Source organism: Aspergillus bombycis, assembly GCF_001792695.1.
Source record: "Aspergillus bombycis strain NRRL26010 chromosome Unknown contig00030, whole genome shotgun sequence".
Taxonomy (NCBI): Eukaryota; Fungi; Ascomycota; class Eurotiomycetes; order Eurotiales; family Aspergillaceae; genus Aspergillus; species Aspergillus bombycis.
Window position 1 is genome coordinate 15,751 of NW_019170032.1, and position 21,509 is coordinate 37,259.

The window sequence follows — 21,509 nt, forward strand, 5'->3', positions numbered from 1 at the left end:
GGATGTCGGTCAAGGGCCACCTGGGATGTATTTCCAGAACTCTCCATTTCTCCAGTCACTGTAGCAAGGCCACGCAAATACACGTAATCCGTCAGACTTGCAGCTGGACAGACTATAACACCCTACGAGGTTTTCTTTTCCCTCTTGTTGCCCGTTTTCGTATTTTACCTAATGATGATACACGCAATTGGGACGGAAAAATACTTTGACCGGTGAAATAAATCAAGAACAACTGAAACTCCCGTGTCGCAAGTGTGGACCAGTTGACCACAACCACTGCGACTCGATATATGACAACGACTCACAATGACCGTACCCTACGGACGCTGGCAGAGCCCACTCACCCCAGAATTACTGTCCAGCAGTAGCATATCCCTGCATGAAGTGGTCGTCAATGTGAGTCCTAGTCCCGGCTCCCCAAACTCGCCACCGGACTAATGAGAATCAGGAGTCTACCGGGGCCATCTACTGCGTGGAATGCCGCCCGACAGAAGATGGCCGCCATGCTATCGTCCAGCATTGGCATGGCGAAAGTCGCGATGTGTTGCCGAAAGAGCTTAGTGCACACGCCACGGTGCAAGAGCTCGGTGGTGGTTCCCTTGCCATAAGACCAGACGGGCTGATCGTGTTCTCCGATGAAGGCTCTAGCAGCATTTACTTGCTAGATCCTGCCTCGAGCAAAGTCACTTTGGTCCTGGAAGGGGTCAAAGGTGTCCGCTATGCGGATTTCTGCCATCATCCGATCAATGCAGAGTGGGTGCTTGCCATCAAGGAGGACCATCGCGAAGCCACTCCGGAAACCCAAGCATTGATGGTTCATAACTGCCTGGTGGCCATCAACATCAATACCGGGGAGGAAACCACGATTGTCCAAGGTGACGATTTCTTCTCCCACCCCAAGTTCGATCCCTCGGGGACGTATGTCTCTTGGATTCAGTGGTCCCATCCGGACATGCCATGGACCGGAACCGTTCTCTATGTGGCGACATGGGAAGATGGGGGTCTTAAAGATTCGAGACATGTCGCAGGAAAAGCACAGGAAGAGAGTATTGCGCAGCCAAAATGGGGCTTGGACGGTTCGCTCTACTTTGCGAGCGATAGGACAGGGTTCTGGCAGCTATATACATTCAACGTGAATGACGACGCACCTCGTCCGTTGGCGCTGAAGGGTCTCGAAGAGGCAGACTTTGCCACAGCGGAATGGGAACTTGGAAGGTATGACAAGTGATTCCACGTTTCGTATGTGGTCAAACTAACCCCCCGACTAGCTCCACGTATACCTCCCTTGATGCAACGACGATCGTCGCCACCGTCATCACTCACGCCACGAGTCGAGTGTTGCTGATTGATACCACCACATCCTGCGCGCGGCAGCTAGATCTTCCCTACCTGGATTTGTGCTCTCGTGCGAATGGGATTTACCGTGTTTCACCGACCAGCTTCGCCGTCGTTGGTTCGACGGCAACGTCGCCGCAGGAGTTGGCTCTGGTATCCATTACGCCCACCGATTCCGTTCAAAGAACCGTACTGGCTTCCACTGCATCCTTCCACTTGGATCCTGAATACGTCTCTCGCGCGACGGAATTTCGTGCACCCCAAAAGTACGGACCGCAGCGTGACGGCGACGTGCACATGTTCTACTTCCCCCCACAAAATCCCAATTATCCGTCAGACGATCGGGGCCCTCCTCCTGCACTCGTCTACGTTCATGGCGGACCCAATGGCTGCGTCACCCCGGCGCTGAATCTCGAAATTCAATACTGGACCACGCGTGGCTTTGCCGTGTGCGCTGTTAACTACACGGGCTCCACCGGATACGGTCGCGAATATCGTGAACGTCTCTCGGGATACTGGGGCCTTGTGGATGTTGGAGATGCTGTAAGCGCAGTCGACTTCTTGGTGGCAAGCGGGTTGATCGATACGGCGCGCGTGGGAATTTACGGCGGTAGTGCAGGCGGTTATTTGACCCTGCGGGCTCTGCACATGTATCCGGACGTTTGGGCGGCGGGGATCAGTTCTTATGGCATCAGCGACGTCCGGGCATTACAGGCCGATTCATACAAGTTTGAAAGCCAGGATGTGGACCGGATTCTACTAAGTACGACGAAGGCTGAGGACAGAGATGCGGAACTCACCCGACGCAGCCCGTGCCATTTTGCGGCGCAGATGAAGGCACCACTCCTTTTGCTGCAGGGTACGTCCGATATGGTCGTCCCTGTTGCACAAGCCCGGATGATGGCGGAAGCGATGCACAAGTGTGGGAGGGTAGCAGAGGTGGTTGAGTTCGAGGGTGAGGGCCACGGCTGGGTTGGCCATGAAACCATTTATGAGTCATTCAAGCGGAAGGAGGAGTGGTGGAGGCTTCATTTGACTTGATCTCTGCTTCAGGTGTTAGGAAGTCAGTCGTGCCTGTACGTAGTCTCGTCTACTATGTGATGTTGCTTATGAAGTCACTGTCCTCCCCGGCGTTGATTCACCGCGCATTGTGACATTGAAGAGTTCGCCATCTCTGCGTACCCACAGCTCGTCTGGGCGTTTACCAGGCCTCACCATAGGATGAGCAATGCCTGGAAACGAACAGCCCCCACCGAGATACGACCTCCAGATCCTTGTGGTAGCCCTAATCGCGTCATTCCCCAACCTGGTGCATCTCATGCTGACGGTAGTATGTCTAGCTAGACCCCTACATCCTTGCCCTGTGTCTTGTAAGCGATGGGATGCGATAATGTGGGTGGAAGAAGAGTGAAGAAAAGAACTTTGGACTTTACTGAACGATGAAAAGAATGCAGACTAGAACATTTATCCACGGACCAGACCCTAGTGATGTCTTGTATGTACTAGTTTTAGTTCCTGGCACTGGGTGGGGAATGCTGGTCCTTCGGCTGATGAGGAAAGCAATTCTGATCACCATGATATTTGTCAAGATCTAAGGAAGGGGGTGCATATTGGAATCCTGAGGATATTCAAAGTGCAGCATACTCTATTCCTCGTTCTCTCTGGCCACTATCATGTAGGAAGCGCTTTCTGGAGGGATTCATCGGTGATCGTTGAATTATGGGGTGGGATCTGCATTGGGCAATAGCCTCGACGATCGTGTCAGCACGGCTCCGGAAGAGTTTTGTGGAGTTGTCTAGAACCTTTACTCTCGTAATTAATGCATCTTGGCGGGTTGATGTTGATGGTGGTGGGGTCAGGTGGGGTTTGTATATCCAGGTCGGTCGTCTTACGCGCCGATGTTCTCTCGCAACCCCCTTCCCTGCATCCCGAGTGCTAGACTCGAAAACCCTGGCGAGTTTAGCGTGATATCCTGCTACGTGATTTAATACTCGCCCTGTCTCGTTTAGTTACATAATTTCACAGTCAGCCATGTCCACTATAGCCGATCCCAAACCGGCTGTCGACGCGGCCAGTGGCAGTGAAGCCCTGCAAGGCTTCCAAGGAGAAGTCCAGACCAGTGACCAGCCCCCATCAGTAGAAACACTACGCAAAATCCAGAACTACTCCGTGCTCGATAGGCATGGCGAGTCTCATCCGTTCAAGAGCCTTCATTCCGGGCCTAGTGTAGCCCAACGGGTTCTACTGATCTTCGTCCGACACTTTTTCTGTGGCGTACGTTTATTCTTCCTCTTGCCAGCTGCTCGGCAATGAATGAAGTCCACTGGAGGAAGACCTCACTTACCAATCGTCACAGAGCTGTCAAGAGTTCCTGCGAACGTTGTCCGCCTCCATCACCCCGAGAGCCCTGGAACCCCTGGCAAAAAATACCTCGGTGGTAATCATAGGCTGCGGTGATCCGGGTTTGATCGACATGTATGCGAAGGAAACCAACTGCGAGTTCCCGATCTACACGGACCCCACCAGGCAGCTGTATCAGGACCTTGACATGATGTGCTCGCTGGCCATTGGCAGTCAACCAGACTATATTCGCAAGGGCATGGCTCGGATTGTCGGCGAATCAATGATTCAGGCTATGAAGTATATACCATCAGGCTTGGCACACAAGAGCGGGTATTACAAGCAGATCGGGGGGGAGTTCCTGTTCGAACCGGTTAAAAGTAACGAAGAGACGACGGGCGAGGACGAAAAGGAAGTAACATGGTGTCATCGGATGAAGACAACCCGGGATCATACTGAGATCCCGGACCTGATGCGGGTGCTGGGCATTCATCAGACGAATGATCCGAATTGAAAGTGTATGTCGTTAATGATGTTTTTGTTCAAGGCGTGTATTTGATGCGGTTCTGTTAATGCTCAAAACCGGCGAGAAGGAACAAAACCTTTGATCTTTACTCGCCTCTATACGTATTCTCTTCCAACAGCTCCTGATGATAATGGACGCAACACCGTTCAAGAGCTGTCGCTGCAATGCTACCCTAATTGTTGATATACTGAGTTGCTCCCTCTTCGACTGGCGGCCTCCGTTAGAAGCACACATATGGAAACCACGTAGCATATGCGAAAGGTCAATCAACTGAGGTTGCCTAGCCTGGTCCCCTGTTAGCAGATTAGCATGTCATTGAGTTCCATGAGCCTGTTGTCGAGCTCAACCTACAGGCGTCATTGGACGGACGATGGCTGGTTTGGTTGCTTCAGTGGCGAATAAAGGAATCTCTGGATGCATTTATTTTCGGTGGGCCATAATATTATTCTGCACATATATACGTACTGAATGCATGAGGTTAAGCGATGAACACGCAGTCATCGAGGACGCGGTTCACATCTGCTACGAGGCAGTCCATGCAGGTATCTGTACTGTGCACCGCTTCCCGACATCAGGTTTCGTTCCATCTGCATATATCTGAAGCCCACCAAAGGCCATTGGACATGATTGCTCCCCTTGTACGAGAGTACACCACAACAGGATGGCATGGACAGGACAAGCCATTAATCTATTACGGCTGCGTGCCTTAACCGTCCAGATCAGCTCCCGTATTGCATGATGGCCTCTCGCGGAGCCCTCGGGTATGTATGTACCTACATTAGCGTAAACCTACCATCGACTGCGAGGCGGTCTTACATCAGCTTGGTACAAAAGGAACCGAGCTTTACTCACATGTCCCCCTGTGCGGTGATTTGGCGGACCGAGGCCCGGAAATGAACCTTGAGACTGGACTGCTAGAGCCCCCGTATATAAGCAACATGCCGGATAGCAACATGTACTTACATATATTGCTGGTACTATTGCAAGAAGAACGACCAGGATACTTTAGGGATTGCAGCCTGCAAAAAATATGAAGTTCATGGATATTCTCACCACCGTTCCACCAGAGAAAGCATCTTTAACTTTCTTCGCCGCTTTACCATGCAGCTGCCCATACTTGAATGACTCTAGCTCCTACCAACCTATAATACTACCATCTAGATACAAGAAAACTGACACATCCGACACGTTCTTCGGCGCAACAATGAACACAGCTAATACCTTCCCGCACATCCTTCCGTTCATCAGGAAAGAGATCTTGAGAAGTACCTGTCCCGAATGGGAGAACCTCGATCGACAGCAGATTGGGCCGGATATCGTCTTCCTCGTGCACCTTGGCTCAGGAGGAAATGGGTTCCGCGACACAGTCCACGGAGGCGTACTCGGCGCACTTCTCGACGAAGCGCTAGGATGCTGTATCGAATCTTGGGCCTGTCAGGTCTATAACAGTGAACCGGCATCCTCGGGGACGCGACCACGCTTGTATACCGCTAACCTGAATATCTCATATCGTGCGCCGGTAGAATCACCGGGTATCATTATCGTGCACGCCTGGCTCAAAAGCAGGGAGGGAAGGAAGTGGTTTTTAGATGCCAAGATTCTAGGTGACGATAATCGCACTCGAGCGGAGGCTTCGGCCTTGTGGGTCAGTGAAAGGGTTGCCTCCATGTAAGGTTGTTCCACGTTACATATCTTCGCGGGGTTTTTGTTGGGGTTGGCCTGATTGAAAGAGTACATCTCGATGGCCGTGCCTCCATTCAGGACATCACTTCCCGAAGTGAACGCAAGCCTGGGACAGCACGCATCAGGGCCATGATCAAATGGTGTATGGGTGCGACACAAAATAATACATATGAACCGGAAGCCCTGGCGCTGCTAGATATGGGACATACCACATCAACTTCAGCGCCGCTTCCCCATTGGGCCTCGTGCATGTAAGGCGTTGTTGATATCCCCTCGACCTAGGGCACAGGTACAGCGATTTGACGAGTGAAATTTCACCTTAGCTATGGATCTGAACCCCTGTGTCAACTGAACCACCTGAGCGAAAATCTCTTCCCGATACTTTAGTCGTCCTGCTCGTGCCGTCTCGCTACCAGTGTATCACAATGAGTCTAACAAATAGGAGTAGTTTGCATGGACTGGGGTTCGTAGTTGGTCTCCATAAAGTACCCGTTAGCGGATGCCCTAATGCATGCAGCTGCGCCGTAGACCCGAGGTACCCGTCAGCCATGTTTATCCGGTGGTCGGCGCTTAGGGAGTCCTCAAAGATGGGAACCCCTTTCACCCCGTTCTTTCCTCTCGCACAATATCTGTGAGTGCTGCACCTCTATTCTATTCTTGCGACCGTGTCTGTAGCATCATACGAGCCAAAATGGGAAAGAGAGTACGCCATTTCGTCGGAGTCGAGAGCTCTGAGCAGCTCGCGTTCATCGATGAGCTTCAGGCGCTTGGACTCAGTAACACAATTAAACTACCGGAGGTAAGATGGTTGAAGTCAGGTAGGAGCATATGCTGATATCCGCGGTCGTCATTAGCTCGTCGTCGTCGGTGACCAGAATACCGGCAAGAGCTCCGTCCTTCAGGCGATCACCGAGGTGTCCTTCCCAGTCAAGGATACTATGTGCACTCGCTTCCCCATTCAGATCTCGTTTCGACAGACATCGGCGGCTAAGGAACTTCCCGTGAAGGCTACCGTGGTCCCGGGTCCACTGTCCGAGGAAGACGATGAGCTTCTCGCGCGGGTACAGGAGTTCGCGATCGAGAAGAAGGAGCTGACCTCGGAGATTATGGAGGAGATTATAGATAAAGTCGGTGCATGTGGCTTTGGGCGGTCCTTGTCTTTGCTAATACCGATAGGCAACGGAATGTATCTTCGGTGACAAAAAGTCCACCAAGCAATTGACGCTTAGCGATGCGACCCTTCGCATTGAGCGCTCCGGCCCTGACGAAATGCACTGGACAATCGTTGACCTGCCCGGCTTGATACGTGGAAAAAAGTCGGGTAAGGCTGGAGACGCATCGAATGACGCTGGTACTGTAGCGAATGAAGAATCGCATGTCCGGAATAACGCGGCAGTGGCGGAGGAGCTGGCTCGTACTTATTTGAATAACGAACGAAATATCATTTTGTGAGTGCTATGATGTTCATTTCATCCTGATAACCAAGGCTAACGGTGGTTAGGGTTGTCGTCGACAACGTGGACGTGGAGCGACATAAAACTTTTGAGTTGATAGAAGAGATACCAAGTCTGCAGACCCGATGCATCGGGGTTCTCACCAAATGTGATCGGAAGCAGGAAGGATCGGATCATTGGGTACGGCCTTCCCAGCCTCTTGCATAATCCACATACTGACGAGCTAACTAGATGATCAAACTTCTTCAAAACGACCTGGCCACTGTTCCACACTTGGACCATGGTTGGTTCGGATTGCGCAACAGACTGCCTATCGAACGTGATTCGTCGGACGCAGACCGTGACGAGATGGAGCTGAAAGAATTTGCCAAACCAGCTTGGGAAGGTCTATCGAAAGATAGAACTGGAATCCGATCGTTGATGAGCTACATCGACAAGGAGCGACGCACTCAAATCCAGAAAGAGATCCCCCACATTATTACTGAGATCACTCAGCACCTGCGTGAGTGCGAAGCCAATCTGAAAAGAATGGGAGAGTCTAGAACTACGGCTCGAGCTCAGCGCTACTATGTGCTCCAGTTCTGCAATGAGATGCAGAAGATGGCTGAAGGAACCTTACGAGGACAGCATCAAGACATACCTTCAACCGATGCAAAAGCTATGCTTCGTTACAAAATCCGCGTTCGTCTGGACCAATTCCGTGACGACATGTGCAAGAGCGACAATATTGCGATCGCAATTACGGATTATAAAACTGACCTGGAGTGGCTCCGATCCCAAAGCTCCGATCCCAGGGTATGGGAGGAGCATGTGGTCAATGGCCAAGGACTCTACGCCGCAATCGCTCAAGAAGCCAAGATATGTGAAGGAAGAAGCCTTCCTGGAAGCGTCCATCCAGATGTAGAAGAAAAGCTTTTCCGGAAGCTGTCCGCGCACTGGGAAAGTATTGCCCGGGAGTTTGTTGAGGACATCAAGGTCATGGTCACGGATTGCTACAACATTCTATTAAAAATCGCAATCCCGAATAGTAAAGTGCGTTTGGAAGTGAGTCGTATTGTTGGGAAATTTCTTGAAGAATGGAACCGAGATGCAGACCTGGCACTTCGGGAATTGGTTGAGGATAACCAGGCCCGACCATTGATTACGCGCAATCCACATCTACTGTCGTTTACGAGCATGACAGATGAGATCTTGCTTGGACATTCAGCGAATAAAGCAGCGAGTGGTAAGGCCAATGGGACTTCGAAGGGAGAAGATGCAGAGCCGTACTTTATACCTACCTCCCTGAACCAGATTCTGTCTGCCCGAGCGAGACTAGATGGATACTACAACATTGCCCTATGGCGTTTCATCGACAATGTCGCGATGCAGGTTATGGAGAGACATGTGCTAGGTCCCAAATGTCCCATGCGCATTGTCTCCGCCGATAGGTTTGCCCAGCTTGATGATACCGAGCTGAACACCGTTGCCGGCGAAGACGAAGCCGATACTCGTATGCGCGCAAGACTAGAGAGGACGCAATCTCGCTACCAGAAAGCACTGGAGCGATGGGAGAGAGTTAGGGTTCTCTAGTTGAAAGAGGGCCAATCCGTCCTATTCTATGCAGCCCTCAGTTATCAATTAGGATATTATGTATGTAGGCACATGTATATCTTGCAATATTTCTCTTGAATGATACTGCATTTCGTATTCTCGCTGCTAGGTGTTGGACTTTACTTTAGAATTACATGACCTTGAGAAGCCTGTCACGTAGAGGATCTCGAAGGAACCATTCGATCAGGGTTGAGATTGCATGCATTAGTATTATTTATGTAACAGAAAACCAGCATATCCGCCGAATTATCCACTCCGGTGCAGGCCAAAAAGGTGGTACGCTGAGTTATGCCCGCGCTGTATGCTTGAGAAGGCTCGTCGTACTGTTTGCAAAGCAACGACAACCTAAACAATTCCATGAATGGAATGGGCATATCTATCGGTGTCGACACAGTACGACTTTCTCACGGCAATGAAAAACTCGGCATTATTCTTCAATTGCCAATGCACTGGCAACCTGGCGAGCGGCCACCACACCCGTCTGCATGGCACCCTCAATAAAGCCCGCCCCGAGCGAAGCAATGTCGCTCCCTGCGAAGAAGATGCGACCATGGGGTTGTCGCATCAGTGGGGCGGCTCCTGTCAACTTCCCCGGCCGGTACCATCCCCAGCCACCCTGAGAAAACTCGTCGGTACCCCAGTCATGACTAGCAGTATCGATCACCTCAATATCAGGAACGAACTTTCGCAAAGCATCTTGTACTGCCATATGGTCATTTGCATCGATTGCTGCGGCGTCAGAGCAAATGCACATGATGAGAGTGTCTCCTTCATACCGCGATTCAGCCCTAGCTGCATTGATAGGGCTTTTGCCAGCCGGAGCAAAAGCATTGAAGGGCTCAATAGTACCCTTAACACGAACGTATATCTTACTGGCCATTACTGGATTCTTGCTGTTGATCATGCTTTGCGCCGGTGCAGGAAGCTCGGGTTCGATAGTTATATCGCCAAGAGTGTTGATGGGCATTGCACTGATGACAAAACGTGAATGGATGACCTCACCAGCACGCGTGGTGACTGTCACCAAAGAGCCGTTGTCTGAAATTGACTGGATCGGTGTTTGGAGGCGTAACATTGCAGCTGATTCGGACATAATAGCGTTTCCCAGACGCTTGGTGCCACCTTCTATGTGCCAAAAGCTAGCAGTTTCGAAGAAGCCATTGTAGTCCCCAAAGGTACCAGATACGCCTTGAAGCAGCTGGGCGACACCCTGCTCTCTATACGAGTGAACCAGGCCCGACATGGCTCCTTCCAGAACATCACGTTCATAGGCAGAGAGGTTCAAGGAGATAATGCGGTCTTCGAGAGACTGCTGATCGACATCACTCGCTACAGCACTGACGTTGAACGGCATCGGAAATTGGGAACGAGCATCATGCACAAACTGTGACATGAGAGGATTGACCGCTTCGTAGTAGTCGTTCATTGTGCCCCAGTGGACATCGTCATCGGCTAGCCAGTAGGCCTTTTCTGCATTCAATGGGGCAAATATGGGAATGCCATGTCGTTGCAGCTCATGCCAAATGGTTGGATGGGTCCAGTGGACGTAGGTACCTCCCAATTCGAGTTCGGTCCCAAAGGCTTCGGTCGTAAATGTTCGTCCGCCGACTCTATCTCGACCCTCGAGAAGGACAACGGAATGACCCTTTTGACTGAGATCTCGGGCGGCGAGTATTCCCGCCATCCCAGCTCCTATCACCGCAACATCAAAAAAGTCCTTCATGTTTTCGCTGTTAGAGACGACCTCGGGGATGCTTTGATACTGTGGTATATGTCGACCTATAGAGGATGGTTGGCTGGGTTCGGAGACTGCATATGATTGTAGACTTATATAGCAATAGTGAGTGCTGACATTGAGAGCTTCAATTGCTCAGTGGCACAGGGGGCGACATGATCACCGCCAGGGATTCCCTGATAGTTTGGGACCATCGAGCGAGGGCTCCACCGGTCGATCTGCGGATCCGCGGATGCGCGGCTGCGAAGACTTCTCGCACGATCATAGCAAAGAACTTTGGAATCATGACCTGAGATGCTCTGGGGCTCCACTGCACACGCCCGAACGTCGACGTTACTATATTCGCGTCGGGACAAATTTCCCCTAGATCAGCGCTTTGCGACCTAACTTGTCGCTCTACCAATACAGGCTTAATATCGAGCTCAGATTCTTCCTCTCTATCAGACTGACAGGCTCGGCCACCCCGTTCTTGCTTTACTGCAACTCAAACTAGAGTGCAAGAAAAGGTGGTCCAGTGACAGATATAGCCACACTATCTACGAAAAGTCATAATACTTAGCTTATGCTCTACTTTCCCTAGAATGACCGATTAGGTCATACGGTGTTTCCTCCGTATTGCGTTAAGAGATACACATCTGGTCTCTGGTCATCGGCAGCCGCCCGGAATCCGCGGATCCGGTGTAATAGGATCCAGGGGGCTTTTCCAACTAGACTGACAATCGACATCTGCATACAAATAAATCAATTAACTTTGGCTTTATTGGCATCTACGCTGTCCACCTTACTGTGCACACCGTGCCTCGCTGGTGATACCAGCAGCATCTCTCCCGTGAGACCAAATGGAAAAAGAAAATCCTTGGGATATGTCCATTTTTAGCGGAGGCAGCCCAATCGCCACGGTAGGTCCAGGGATACAACTGGGGTACGGGAGCATGCACGGCGGCGACTAGGATAGGGTCGATCCCGCACGCTACGAGGGTATATGGTAGATGTGCGTACGCTGCGTCTGCTGGGAGAACAGAAGGCTTACGAGATTGTAACTCGGAGAATGCGCATCACAAAGTAAAGATAGATTGGAAGAGACTGAGAGACTGAGAGACTGAAAGATATCAAATGCCTCTGGAGCGAATTAATCCTCAAATACTAGTCGTTCTCCGTTCTCGTATCTTGGCCGGCAAAAGCCGTCTCTGGATTTTGCCTGTCGGAGTCTTGGGCAGTGTCTGCAGATGATACACGCCTCCCCGAATTCTTTTATATCCGGCGACCTGGCCATTGATCCAATCTCCAATTTGACCGAGCAGTACCGACTTCTGCGACTCGGGAAGATTGGCCTTGTCAGTGACTAGACTCACGTACGCGAGAGGAACCTCGGTAGCTAGGCTGTCATCGTATACGGCACAGATTGCTGCATCAATGACATCCGGGTGGCGAAGAAGCATACTTTCGAGCTCTGACGGGGCAATTTGGAAGCTGTATTGTGCTCCGGGTTAGCAATTGTACGGCAGACCTCGGTCTTATTGGAGGTGTTGTCATTTACCCTTTGTATTTGATCATCTGAACATTAGAGATTGTTAGCCCAAAATCACCTGCGAGGTGTCATCAACCAGGTACTTGCCTCCTTGAGTCGATCGGTCACCCAGAAATTCCCGTTGTCGTCGACTTTCAATATATCTCCCGTTCTCAGCCATCCATCTGACGAAAATGAGCCCTTGGTTGATTCGGGATCATTGATATATCCGCTGATTCCCACAAGGAAAAGGATTAGTTTGTTCCCGTGCCAGGGTGTAGATGCTTTCTTACATCATGACCTGAGGCCCGCGAACCCATAGCTCGCCCTCTTCTCCTCGCTTGACGTCCTTTTGTGTACTGGGGTCAACCAGACGGACTTGTCTGAATGTGAGATGAAAATCAGTTACGCCAATCGCTGTGATAGGTAATTTAGCTCGCAACTCACGTCCCAATCAAAACCCTTCCTACACTACCACAGTTGCTTTCATCATCATCAATCTGATGGAGAACACCGGGAGAACACTCGGTTAAGCCGTAGCCTAGTTTCCACTGTCAGATAGTTTGGCTCCAGAACTAACCAAGCCGGTCAGATATACAGACCCTGGCAAATGCTGGCGTTTGGAAACCTCTTCTTGAGCTGTTGTTGCAAGGGGACCTGTTGGACTCTGCTGGTTAGGGTGACTGAATATATACTTCGTTGTACTGGGATAGACACTACCTTCAAAGGAGCTGCAGCCACCACGACTCTTTGCACTGAAGATAGGTCGTAAGTGCTCACATTTGCATTGACAAGAGCAATTGCTACAGGAGGCACAAGGTGCATGTCAGTAGCCTTGAGCTCGACCGCCTTTTGGCAAAAGTCATCAACGTTGAAGGCGGGAAGTCCTAGATAAAATCCTCCGACGAACATTCCAGTCAAGACCACAATGGACAGTCCGTAAATGTGACAGTCTAAGACAGTGTTGTGCTTTTGTCAGGATGGTGTGGCGGAAGGAACATAGGACGGGAACTTACAAGGAGAAAACCATACTTCACGTACGGTGGAGTTGAACCTGGAGGGCATGGAATTGCGCATCTGGAGAGGGTTCACAATGAGATTGTAGTGTGACAACTCAACTCCCTTTATCTTTCCCGTTGTACCGGACGAAAAGCAGATAGCAGCGGTTGTTGTTTTGGCGCTTTCGCCGGCCAATTCATATGGAGGAAGACTCTGATGATCATCTGTGCCCATAATATCCAGTGGAAACTAAATCCTTAAGTATCAGGCTCCATCAATATCACAAATATTGCTACCGAAGCAAGCTCTGTTGAATACTGCTTCACGCACCTGAGATAACCCCGGCACTTTCTCTATAACGGTAAATATCTTACTGTCGACAATCTCGGAAGAGGCCAGTGCATTTTTGACATCCTGTAGCTTGGATGGAGCTGTCGCAATGTGACTTGGTCGAATGAGGCTAATAGCATGGGCGATGTCCTTCGCTGTAGAGGATGCATTAAGAGGTCTAAGGAAGGACACCCCGGCTCAGTTAATCTACTTAAGAAATGGCGTGACACTGTGATCACTCACGCGAAGACAGCACCTGCCCACCATGTAGAGTGGGCAAGAAGTACAAAATCATTCTTATAGAGATGGTTAGAAATGCTTCAATAATCGAACTTTCTTTCCACTCACTGAATTCGGTATCAAAGCCAGCAAGATACCCCCCGGCTGTAATCCAAGCTTGTTGCGCAGCCCCCAAGCACCTCGGCTTGCATCCTTGCGCAACGAACCATAGGTTATGGCTTCCTTGGAGAAGGTATCTAGATGAACTACCTTGTTTGTCGACACTCCATCTGGATTATATTGTGTCATAAATTGAGGAATAGAAAGGGGTTCTATACCCTGATAGGGAAGTATATCCGACTGATAAACGTGTTCCATAGCGAAGGAAGCGGCGGGAGAAAGATGATTTCTTTGGATGACATTGAAACCACATTGAAAGTCTTTATATGATGTGGTAAACTCCATCAGAGCCAACTTGGACACCAGCTTAGCCGAACCATTCCTCGGTCGGTGACTTCTCGGGTCAACTGGCAATCCCCCGGCCCGCGACTGCTTGGACCCATTGCCTATACCCAAGTCCTCGGGCCGAGAACGCTGGAACCAAGTGACGTTATGACTGTGGAATGCTCCTGTATAAAATGGAAGAATTTCGCGTGGTAGTAGATAGGCTGTCTCTCTTCCTCTATTAGTGCAAACATACATGATGCCTTCAGACCCGAAACTCGATCTTGATGAAAATACGCCATGGAGCGAACCCGCCTGGTACAAGACGTTGGACTCGCCCTACTACAACCAATCCCATCGAAAGCTCCGGGACAGTATTCGACAGTACTACGACACCTACATCCTTCCTCACGCTCTGGATTGGGAAGAGAAGGGCGTCGTACCACGGGAAGAAGCCTTACGATATGCGCGGTCAGGGATTCCCTTTGACGATGTGCCTTCTGAATATCGGCCGTCTCACATCCCCAACTTAGCCGGCATTCCCCACCACGAGATGGACGTGTTTCACCTTCTGGTTATCGTCGATGAGACAGCGAGAGCTGAAGGGGGGGTGACAATTGCGCTGGGTGGCGCTTCGACGATCGGAATTCCTCCCATCATTCACCATGGTTCTGAGGAGCAAAAGGCCAAATGGCTTCCTGGGCTCTTCTCATGGGACACTAGTTTCTGTCTGGGAGTGACAGAGCCCCATGGCGGTTCTGATGTCGCAAATATCTGTACCACCGCTGTCAAGTCTGCCGACGGCAAATTTTACATTGTTAATGGTGTCAAGAAATGGATCACCGGCGCCCCATGGGCTACCCACATGACAACCGCCGTTCGAACAGGTGCGGATGGATCCGGGGCGAGTGGCATTTCGGCCCTCGTCATTCCTCTGAGCTCCGAAGGAATTACATGTCAAAAGATCTATAACAGCGGGCAGAATGCAGGCGGATCATCCTTTGTGGATATGGAAGACGTGCGGGTGCCCGTGGAAAACCTGATCGGCGAGGAAAATAAGGGATTCCAGATCATTATGAGAAACTTCAATCGGGAGAGATATGTTATGGCCATTCAGTGCAACAGGAAGAGCCGAACATGTCTTGCCCTAGCCATGTCGTATGCTATGAGGCGCAAGACCTTTGGCCAACCGTTGATCCAAAACCAGATCATCCGGCGCAAGCTCGCGGAACTGGCCCATCGGGTGGAAGCGCATTGGGCGTGGCTGGAACAGCTTGCATTCTATATCAACCACGATCCCTTGGGGTGGCAGAGCCCCCAGATCGCCAGTCGTATTGCCTTGCTCAAGGTCCAAGGGGGTCAGATGCTGGAATTAGCTGCGCGGGAGGCCCAGCAGATATTCGGAGGTGCTGGATACCAGAAAGGCGGAGTCGGCGCGACGATTGAACAGATCAGTAGAGACCTCCGAATGATGGTAAGGTCACTCTTTGCCAACCGTTGGTGAATTTGTTGAATGCTGACCCTTGAAATTTCAGGTCGTGGGTGGCGGGAGTGAAGAAATCATCGCCGATCTTGCCATACGCCAGGAAGTGTCCAGACTCAAAAGGAACGACAAGCTGTAGAACCAGTGCAAAGGATTTCTCATTCAGTTTCCCACAGACTATCAGTGGAACGCATATGCGGCAGAATGTTGTGATAAGGTGCCTAGTACGAGTACTCTCAGTAATTTCTATGTCTCTTAATGTTATAATTCTTGAGGATTGTTTCACAACATGTATCTCACAACTCCTTTGGCCAGAAATAGGCCGGCATCAGAGCCAGTCCTGGCAATTCTGGGCGTCCATCTAGTCATATCATCATATCATACAGATTACTTCGGACCCGCTCCGAGTTTCCCGGTTCGGGGCGGGGTTACCCATTCCCCGTCCCACTCGAAAATTTATATAGATATAAATGAAGGCTCTAGCATAGCTTTATGATATATAGAAGTCGGTGATGTTTAATATTCCTTCCTTCGATACACCATCAATCGTCCTTTCCATCCAAGGTTGTTTCTGCTTGGCCGCCATCTCGGCTTCATTCTCCTGACAGGGGTCCTATTCCATAGCGGCTCAGCGGGCGTCGACAAAGGCAATCATCTCATCATATATGTTACGTAACATGCGTCAGGCAGCCTAGGACTCTAGTCCAACAAAATCTCCTCAGCGTGAGCTATTCACCGAGTAATGCTACTTCGCTTAGAATCGCGTATGCAAAGGAAGATGAGTCAAGCTGCGAAGGTTCGCCATGACGATTGCCCCAGGGCTCCAAGTCAGCCGCGGGGGGCAGTGAATTGTGTTTGTCCTCGATAGGCGGAGAGATTGAATGTGATTCCTGCAGTAATGGTACAATGCCCGAGAGAAAATGGGGATCCCACGGTAAATTCTGCGTCAGAAGATCGCCCATGCTGTCAATTCCGGGCAGTTGTTCGGATACGCCTGGTCCTGGTTCAGGGTCGGGACATTCGGAACTCAATTGTCGAGTCCATGTTGTTTGAGGCGGCGTCGTGCCGAGTGGGCGAGATACTATTGACGGGCCAATGGATGAAAAGTGACTATACATCTTAGGCTGTCGACCAGTTGAGAGCGAGATGTCCAAGCTCGCAGCAAGCTGGAAGTACAGACCTGGTGGGTCGCCCATAAGCACCCGGCCTGCCAGGTCAATCGACTCGCTTCGAGTCGAAACCGTGGTGGAAGACGCGTCGGACCTCAACCTGAGAGGCGACCGTGACGATTCAAACATGGAGAGACCTTCCTGAAGTCGCTCTGTCATGTGAGCAATGTCGTACCGCAGAGCACACATATGTATCAGTTCTGTGTAGAACTTCAAATCCTTCATCTGGTGCCGACGGCCATTCTCACTGACTTTGGATAGGTGCACGTCAAAGTTCAGGACCAATTGGGGTAATATGGTATATGCGACAACGCTAACAGGCAAGTGGCTTACTGTTTTGTTGACGATAAACCACTTTACCTGGTTATTGATGGCTATGACGGCGCTCTTCATATGTTGTCCTTTGTGGTCGTGGGATGTCGTCAAGCGGATGTGTTCTGACTGTCTGTGCTGTCTTTCATAGAGGTGGAACGATGCATTGTGATACAAAGCTAACCGAGCTGATCTACGAGTGGGTACGTTAGCGATAATGTCAGTGGTGCGTGCGGCGGCGATGTGCTCTTACTCATAGTAAAAGTAAGTGAGTCGCTTGTATAGCTGCACCGACTCATGGGTCTGGGCATCTTGCGCACACATTGGAACCATGCAGTTCGCTTTCCAATGACGTAACTGGGAGTCAATATTCTCAGCTTGTGAAACTTGACTTTCGGCGGACTCTTGGGTGGGATCGCTTGGGTAAAAGGTTGCGATCAGTGTTGCTAGGACAGTCGAAAGCTGGCACTGGCTGGTGAGGATCTTGCAAAGGGTTGCCTTGGTACAGGGGTCATAAACTTCTGATCCGTGGATTTCATCTACCAAATCATTCACCACTAACGGCTCCGGTGATATGTTTTTGAGCTGATCAGGATGTAATTGAAGTGGCCTCCGCAACCCCAAAGCCGTGACCCGATCGCGGAGAAGTATGCTCCACCACAGTCGCTTGAGGTCTGATCGGTGGGTTTCCAGGCTGCTATATGGATTATATTTGTGGGCACCTACGGCATGCGCGTGGTTGACGGCAAGGGAGATCCACGTGGTGCTACTCAATCTCTCTGCGCTGGAAGAATGGAAGGACAGAAGCAATGCAGCCTGCGAGATACATAAAGAGTCATCCTCCACGTTGAAGTCTACGAGGGCCTTGATCTATGAGTTAGAGTGGTAAATAACGCACGTGTGGGAAGACCAAACCTTTGCCCGCCGATAGAAGGTATTCCGCAATGAGAGCAGAGAATCTATACGAAATTTCTCAATCTCGCTGAGAGAAAGGTTCTGTTTTTGGTCCAACGAGCAACATTTAGCACTTGAATATCTGGTCGAGCATGACTTTGAAGTCAATGGCAGAGGCCGTAGGGCTAGTGGCAAGACACTTACGCTGCAGGCAGCAAAGAGCATGGCCTGAAAGACGACCAAAGAAAAGAAAGAGCCCGTATTCTCTTCCGCTCTGCGAAAGATAGACCAGAATCTTGCCTCGTTGACGATTGGCAAGCACGGATGAATGTAGAGAAAATAGTGAGAGAGAAGGGCATTGAGCAAGTCCCCCGTCGGAATTTGTAGGCTTTTCTGGTGCTGTAGGTAGGTCAAGTCACTCTCCTCCAGTCGGACCAGATTGGGAGCTCGGAGGAAGGAGAAGTAGGTGAAATGGTGTAGCGTGACATCAGAAGAGATGCTGTTATTTCCATCTTCCATATTGTTAATAGGTCGATCGCAAAGTTGCCCTGCAGTCTTCCCTGGCGTGGGGATATCAATTCGCCATCCATAGCGCAGATGAACTTACAGATGTTCTGCGATTGGATTCTTTCAGGTGTCTCAGCCGGTTCAACCATAGTACCTGCGCCGCGCTTGTCCCTGCCAAAGTCCTTTGCCTGTTTCGGTGGATTATTTCCAACCACTGAAGGTCTACCAGTGTGTTCCCTGTGATTTCGCTGTCTAAAGGGAGTGACCGGTTGCCGACGGCCCTGCCTCTTGCGATCAGGAACAACGCATTTCCAACCGTCTAAACGGCAATTGGTGCAAGGGCGTCCGCCTGTGAGATTACATCGCACCTTCCGCCGTCGGCAATTGAGGCAGGCAAAGATTGCCCGCTTGATCGGGCGTGTCTGATCAACAGCAAGGGCTTCTGCTTGGTCTGGGGTCGATGCTGAGGACATGACGGTGTTTCCTGGTGACCCAGCTTCGTTCATGGTGGGCCAGAAGGAGCCAGATCCAAACGTTCTGTGACGAGTAACATCGGAAATGGAGGTGCTTTCTTGTAATGTACGCCTGAAGAGCCAGTGGCAACTGTCTCCCTACCGAGGTACTAGGTACTAGAACCCCAAATGGAATGGAGATCGCCAGCTCACCAATACGCAGGACACAACTAGTAATGCACCGAGGCCCATGCATAAGGGCATTGCGGGGCGGCATTAAACTTCGTCCCGCTGGGAAGCGTTCCATGGAAGCCTATGAAGTTGTGGGGTAATGTGTCATTTTAGGGTTAATACACAGCCAGGAAGTTGTTATGTAGACAATAGCTTTCATAGTTGCTGCACCCCGTGCATAGATAGCTATAGCCCCGTACTAAAGGCCGGGCTGGGTCTTAACCCATTTATTTCCTCTACAACATCACGCGGACTAAGGAACCTTAAAGATGTGGGCCCTCGAATGAGAAAAGGTTCCTCGATGATTTTGCGTCATTCAGAACCCAGCCAGAACGACCAATCTGCTCCACCGCGGTGCTGGACAATTGTTTCAGGGTCGCAGCATTGGCAGCATTGGCGATGAAGCGCTCCCCGCTCTCCAAACGGCCAACCACGTATCCCTGGCCCGGAGAACCGTTGCGCTGGAAGTCCACCGTGTACGTCTGCGCCCGTTAGCTTCAGCCAATGTAGGAATTCAGATTGACATGCCTCGATGACTGCACGGCCATTTGCCTGAACGGCAATGGGGGGCGAAGAGATATCAGGCGAGAACTCCGGCAGAGGGTTTTGGCATGGATATAAGGATCGATCGGCTCGCGGCCGAACCGAGAGACACACGGCGTGGTGGTGGGACAGGACACCGCCATTGGCGAGAATAAGTCCATGTTGACCATGGCGAGCGCGGAGCTCGCGAACGACTTGCGTGATGGCCTTTTGTAAAGCGGTTAGAATCCTAGTATTTGGGCGAAAGGCGAGTCATACATGGAGAGAATAGTTGTTGCCGGCACCGCCGAAGGAGGTCAGCCCACCAAGCACCGTCAGAGGGCGATCTTGTCTGGTAATGGGGAGATCAAGGTGCCGGCAGGCGAGTTTAGGGACGATAGGAAAGCAGCTTCATGAGTTAGCAGAGTGAGAACCCAGTCGAAAGAGAGGAGCGTACGAGTAAAAGTCGTAAATGTCAATGTCCTCCTTGGTCAAACCGGACACTCGGAGCGCTTCGTCGAGCGAGTTTGAGATACTTGGACTGGAGTGAAAGTCGTGACGTTCCCAGACTGCACGTTCTTTGTTAGCTGTCTTCTGACAAGAAGATGCTGCACTTACAGTTGCTCGCGTCGCTTGTGCCGGCGCCTCCAAGGGGGTAGATCCAGCGAGATGCAGGCACTCCTAGTTGACGAGCAAAGTCGACTGAAGTAACAATACACGCGGCTGCCATGTTAACATTGTTGAATGCATTCATCAACAGGGGGTCTGGAAATGGTCAATGCATGTCAGTCACGACGTATCTGCAGTTGAAACCTACATGGTGAACATATCATTCTGTTTTTCTTCGTGATGGTAGCAATGGAGTCAATTGTCGCAGGGGGCCTGCCATAGTTCCACGAGACAGGATTGTTCTCGGCAATTTCAGCAAAGTTGGCATACAGCTGTGCCGACTCTTGATGATTATCGGCACAAGTCTGTTTGCGATGGGCTCTCAGTCCAGCTTCGTACAGGGGGTAGACCTGAATCGGAAGTCCGATGGAATGCAGTGTTCCAAGATCTGATACGCCTTAGCAATATCCTTCCCTAACCTGTATTCCAATTCAACGCACCATCACGTTTCGACCGTTCCCAGATAGAAGTATGGTCGTTCACTTCAGTCCAGTTCTTGGGAGGAAAGTTCTTTTCCGCAATAAATGCAGCCACTATAATTGGTCTCCTTTAGTATCTTCCCCCAATACCCAATCAGTGCGAAGGGGCACACGAACATGATGCAAGAGCCTCACCACCAGTCACAACAGCAAGCCGACATTCGCCCTTGGACACTCGTCGGGCTGCCTCATCAAACAATTCCACGGGCGTGTTGCCCCCATGACCGCTTTCATATTGATGCACTGGTTTCACGCCGAGCTTCTCCGCCAACAAATGAGCAGCGTTCGGGTATGGCCAAGTCCAGTTCGCAACAACGTCAATGCTATCCACGGCGGAGATAATCTTGGATTTTGGTGCAGAGCTGTCATCTACGGCGGCTGTAATGGCCTGAATCATAAGCTCGATTGGTTCGTATGCATGCTCGGGTTTCACGGAGGTATTCTTGATATCTCCCACTCCGATAACCACAGGTGTCAAATTGGCGGCGTGTGACATGGTCCAGTTGGTGCATATAGTCCTCTCAGTAAAGAATGGAGAAAAAAGGTCACTCGATACGGAACTCCCTAAATCACCTTGGCCGTAATATGGCCCTACTGCCGTTGCCACTACCTCTGGATCTGCCCGA

The 21,509-nt window shown here is 50.8% G+C and overlaps 9 protein-coding genes across 9 annotated transcripts; 5 read left to right on the top strand and 4 right to left on the bottom strand.

The window, feature by feature from the left end:
• Nucleotides 1-306: 306 nt before the first annotated feature.
• Nucleotides 307-2,376, top strand: ABOM_004621 (S9 family peptidase; the record flags this gene model as incomplete). Its single annotated transcript, XM_022531750.1, has 3 exons — nt 307-396; nt 449-1,215; nt 1,269-2,376. 3 exons carry the CDS (start codon nt 307-309, stop codon nt 2,374-2,376), a joined length of 1,965 nt encoding a protein of 654 aa, XP_022390314.1.
• Nucleotides 2,377-3,345: 969 nt separating this feature from the next.
• On the top strand, nt 3,346-4,189 carry ABOM_004622 (peroxiredoxin-like family protein; the record flags this gene model as incomplete). Its single annotated transcript, XM_022531751.1, has 2 exons — nt 3,346-3,609; nt 3,692-4,189. Coding segments are annotated over 2 exons (762 nt in total), but the record flags the coding sequence as incomplete, so codon positions are not given.
• Nucleotides 4,190-5,405: 1,216 nt separating this feature from the next.
• ABOM_004623 (PaaI family thioesterase) lies at nt 5,406-5,873 on the top strand (the record flags this gene model as incomplete). The annotated part of the gene is made up of 1 exon (XM_022531752.1): nt 5,406-5,873. The coding sequence occupies one exon, from the start codon at nt 5,406-5,408 to the stop codon at nt 5,871-5,873; it is 468 nt and encodes a 155-aa protein (XP_022390363.1).
• A 687-nt stretch (nt 5,874-6,560) lies between these two features.
• Nucleotides 6,561-8,910, top strand: ABOM_004624 (putative dynamin family GTPase; the record flags this gene model as incomplete). Its single annotated transcript, XM_022531753.1, has 5 exons — nt 6,561-6,683; nt 6,739-7,011; nt 7,061-7,332; nt 7,386-7,518; nt 7,570-8,910. Coding segments are annotated over 5 exons (2,142 nt in total), but the record flags the coding sequence as incomplete, so codon positions are not given.
• A 448-nt stretch (nt 8,911-9,358) lies between these two features.
• ABOM_004625 (flavin monoamine oxidase family protein) lies at nt 9,359-10,654 on the bottom strand (the record flags this gene model as incomplete). Its single annotated transcript, XM_022531754.1, has 1 exon — nt 9,359-10,654. One exon carries the CDS (start codon nt 10,652-10,654, stop codon nt 9,359-9,361), a length of 1,296 nt encoding a protein of 431 aa, XP_022390319.1.
• A 1,148-nt stretch (nt 10,655-11,802) lies between these two features.
• Nucleotides 11,803-14,099, bottom strand: ABOM_004626 (uncharacterized protein; the record flags this gene model as incomplete). Its single annotated transcript, XM_022531755.1, has 9 exons — nt 11,803-12,136; nt 12,253-12,405; nt 12,467-12,556; nt 12,621-12,714; nt 12,776-13,126; nt 13,190-13,421; nt 13,503-13,680; nt 13,746-13,798; nt 13,851-14,099. The coding sequence occupies 9 exons, from the start codon at nt 14,097-14,099 to the stop codon at nt 11,803-11,805; spliced, it is 1,734 nt and encodes a 577-aa protein (XP_022390349.1).
• A 322-nt stretch (nt 14,100-14,421) lies between these two features.
• ABOM_004627 (acyl-CoA dehydrogenase family protein) lies at nt 14,422-15,787 on the top strand (the record flags this gene model as incomplete). The annotated part of the gene is made up of 2 exons (XM_022531756.1): nt 14,422-15,639; nt 15,701-15,787. The coding sequence occupies 2 exons, from the start codon at nt 14,422-14,424 to the stop codon at nt 15,785-15,787; spliced, it is 1,305 nt and encodes a 434-aa protein (XP_022390348.1).
• A 589-nt stretch (nt 15,788-16,376) lies between these two features.
• Nucleotides 16,377-19,036, bottom strand: ABOM_004628 (uncharacterized protein; the record flags this gene model as incomplete). The annotated part of the gene is made up of 4 exons (XM_022531757.1): nt 16,377-17,322; nt 17,383-17,999; nt 18,228-18,583; nt 18,631-19,036. The coding sequence occupies 4 exons, from the start codon at nt 19,034-19,036 to the stop codon at nt 16,377-16,379; spliced, it is 2,325 nt and encodes a 774-aa protein (XP_022390324.1).
• Nucleotides 19,037-19,476: 440 nt separating this feature from the next.
• On the bottom strand, nt 19,477-21,379 carry ABOM_004629 (uncharacterized protein; the record flags this gene model as incomplete). The annotated part of the gene is made up of 8 exons (XM_022531758.1): nt 19,477-19,695; nt 19,751-19,963; nt 20,015-20,144; nt 20,193-20,304; nt 20,354-20,500; nt 20,553-20,792; nt 20,845-20,937; nt 21,001-21,379. 8 exons carry the CDS (start codon nt 21,377-21,379, stop codon nt 19,477-19,479), a joined length of 1,533 nt encoding a protein of 510 aa, XP_022390323.1.
• Nucleotides 21,380-21,509: the final 130 nt, after the last annotated feature.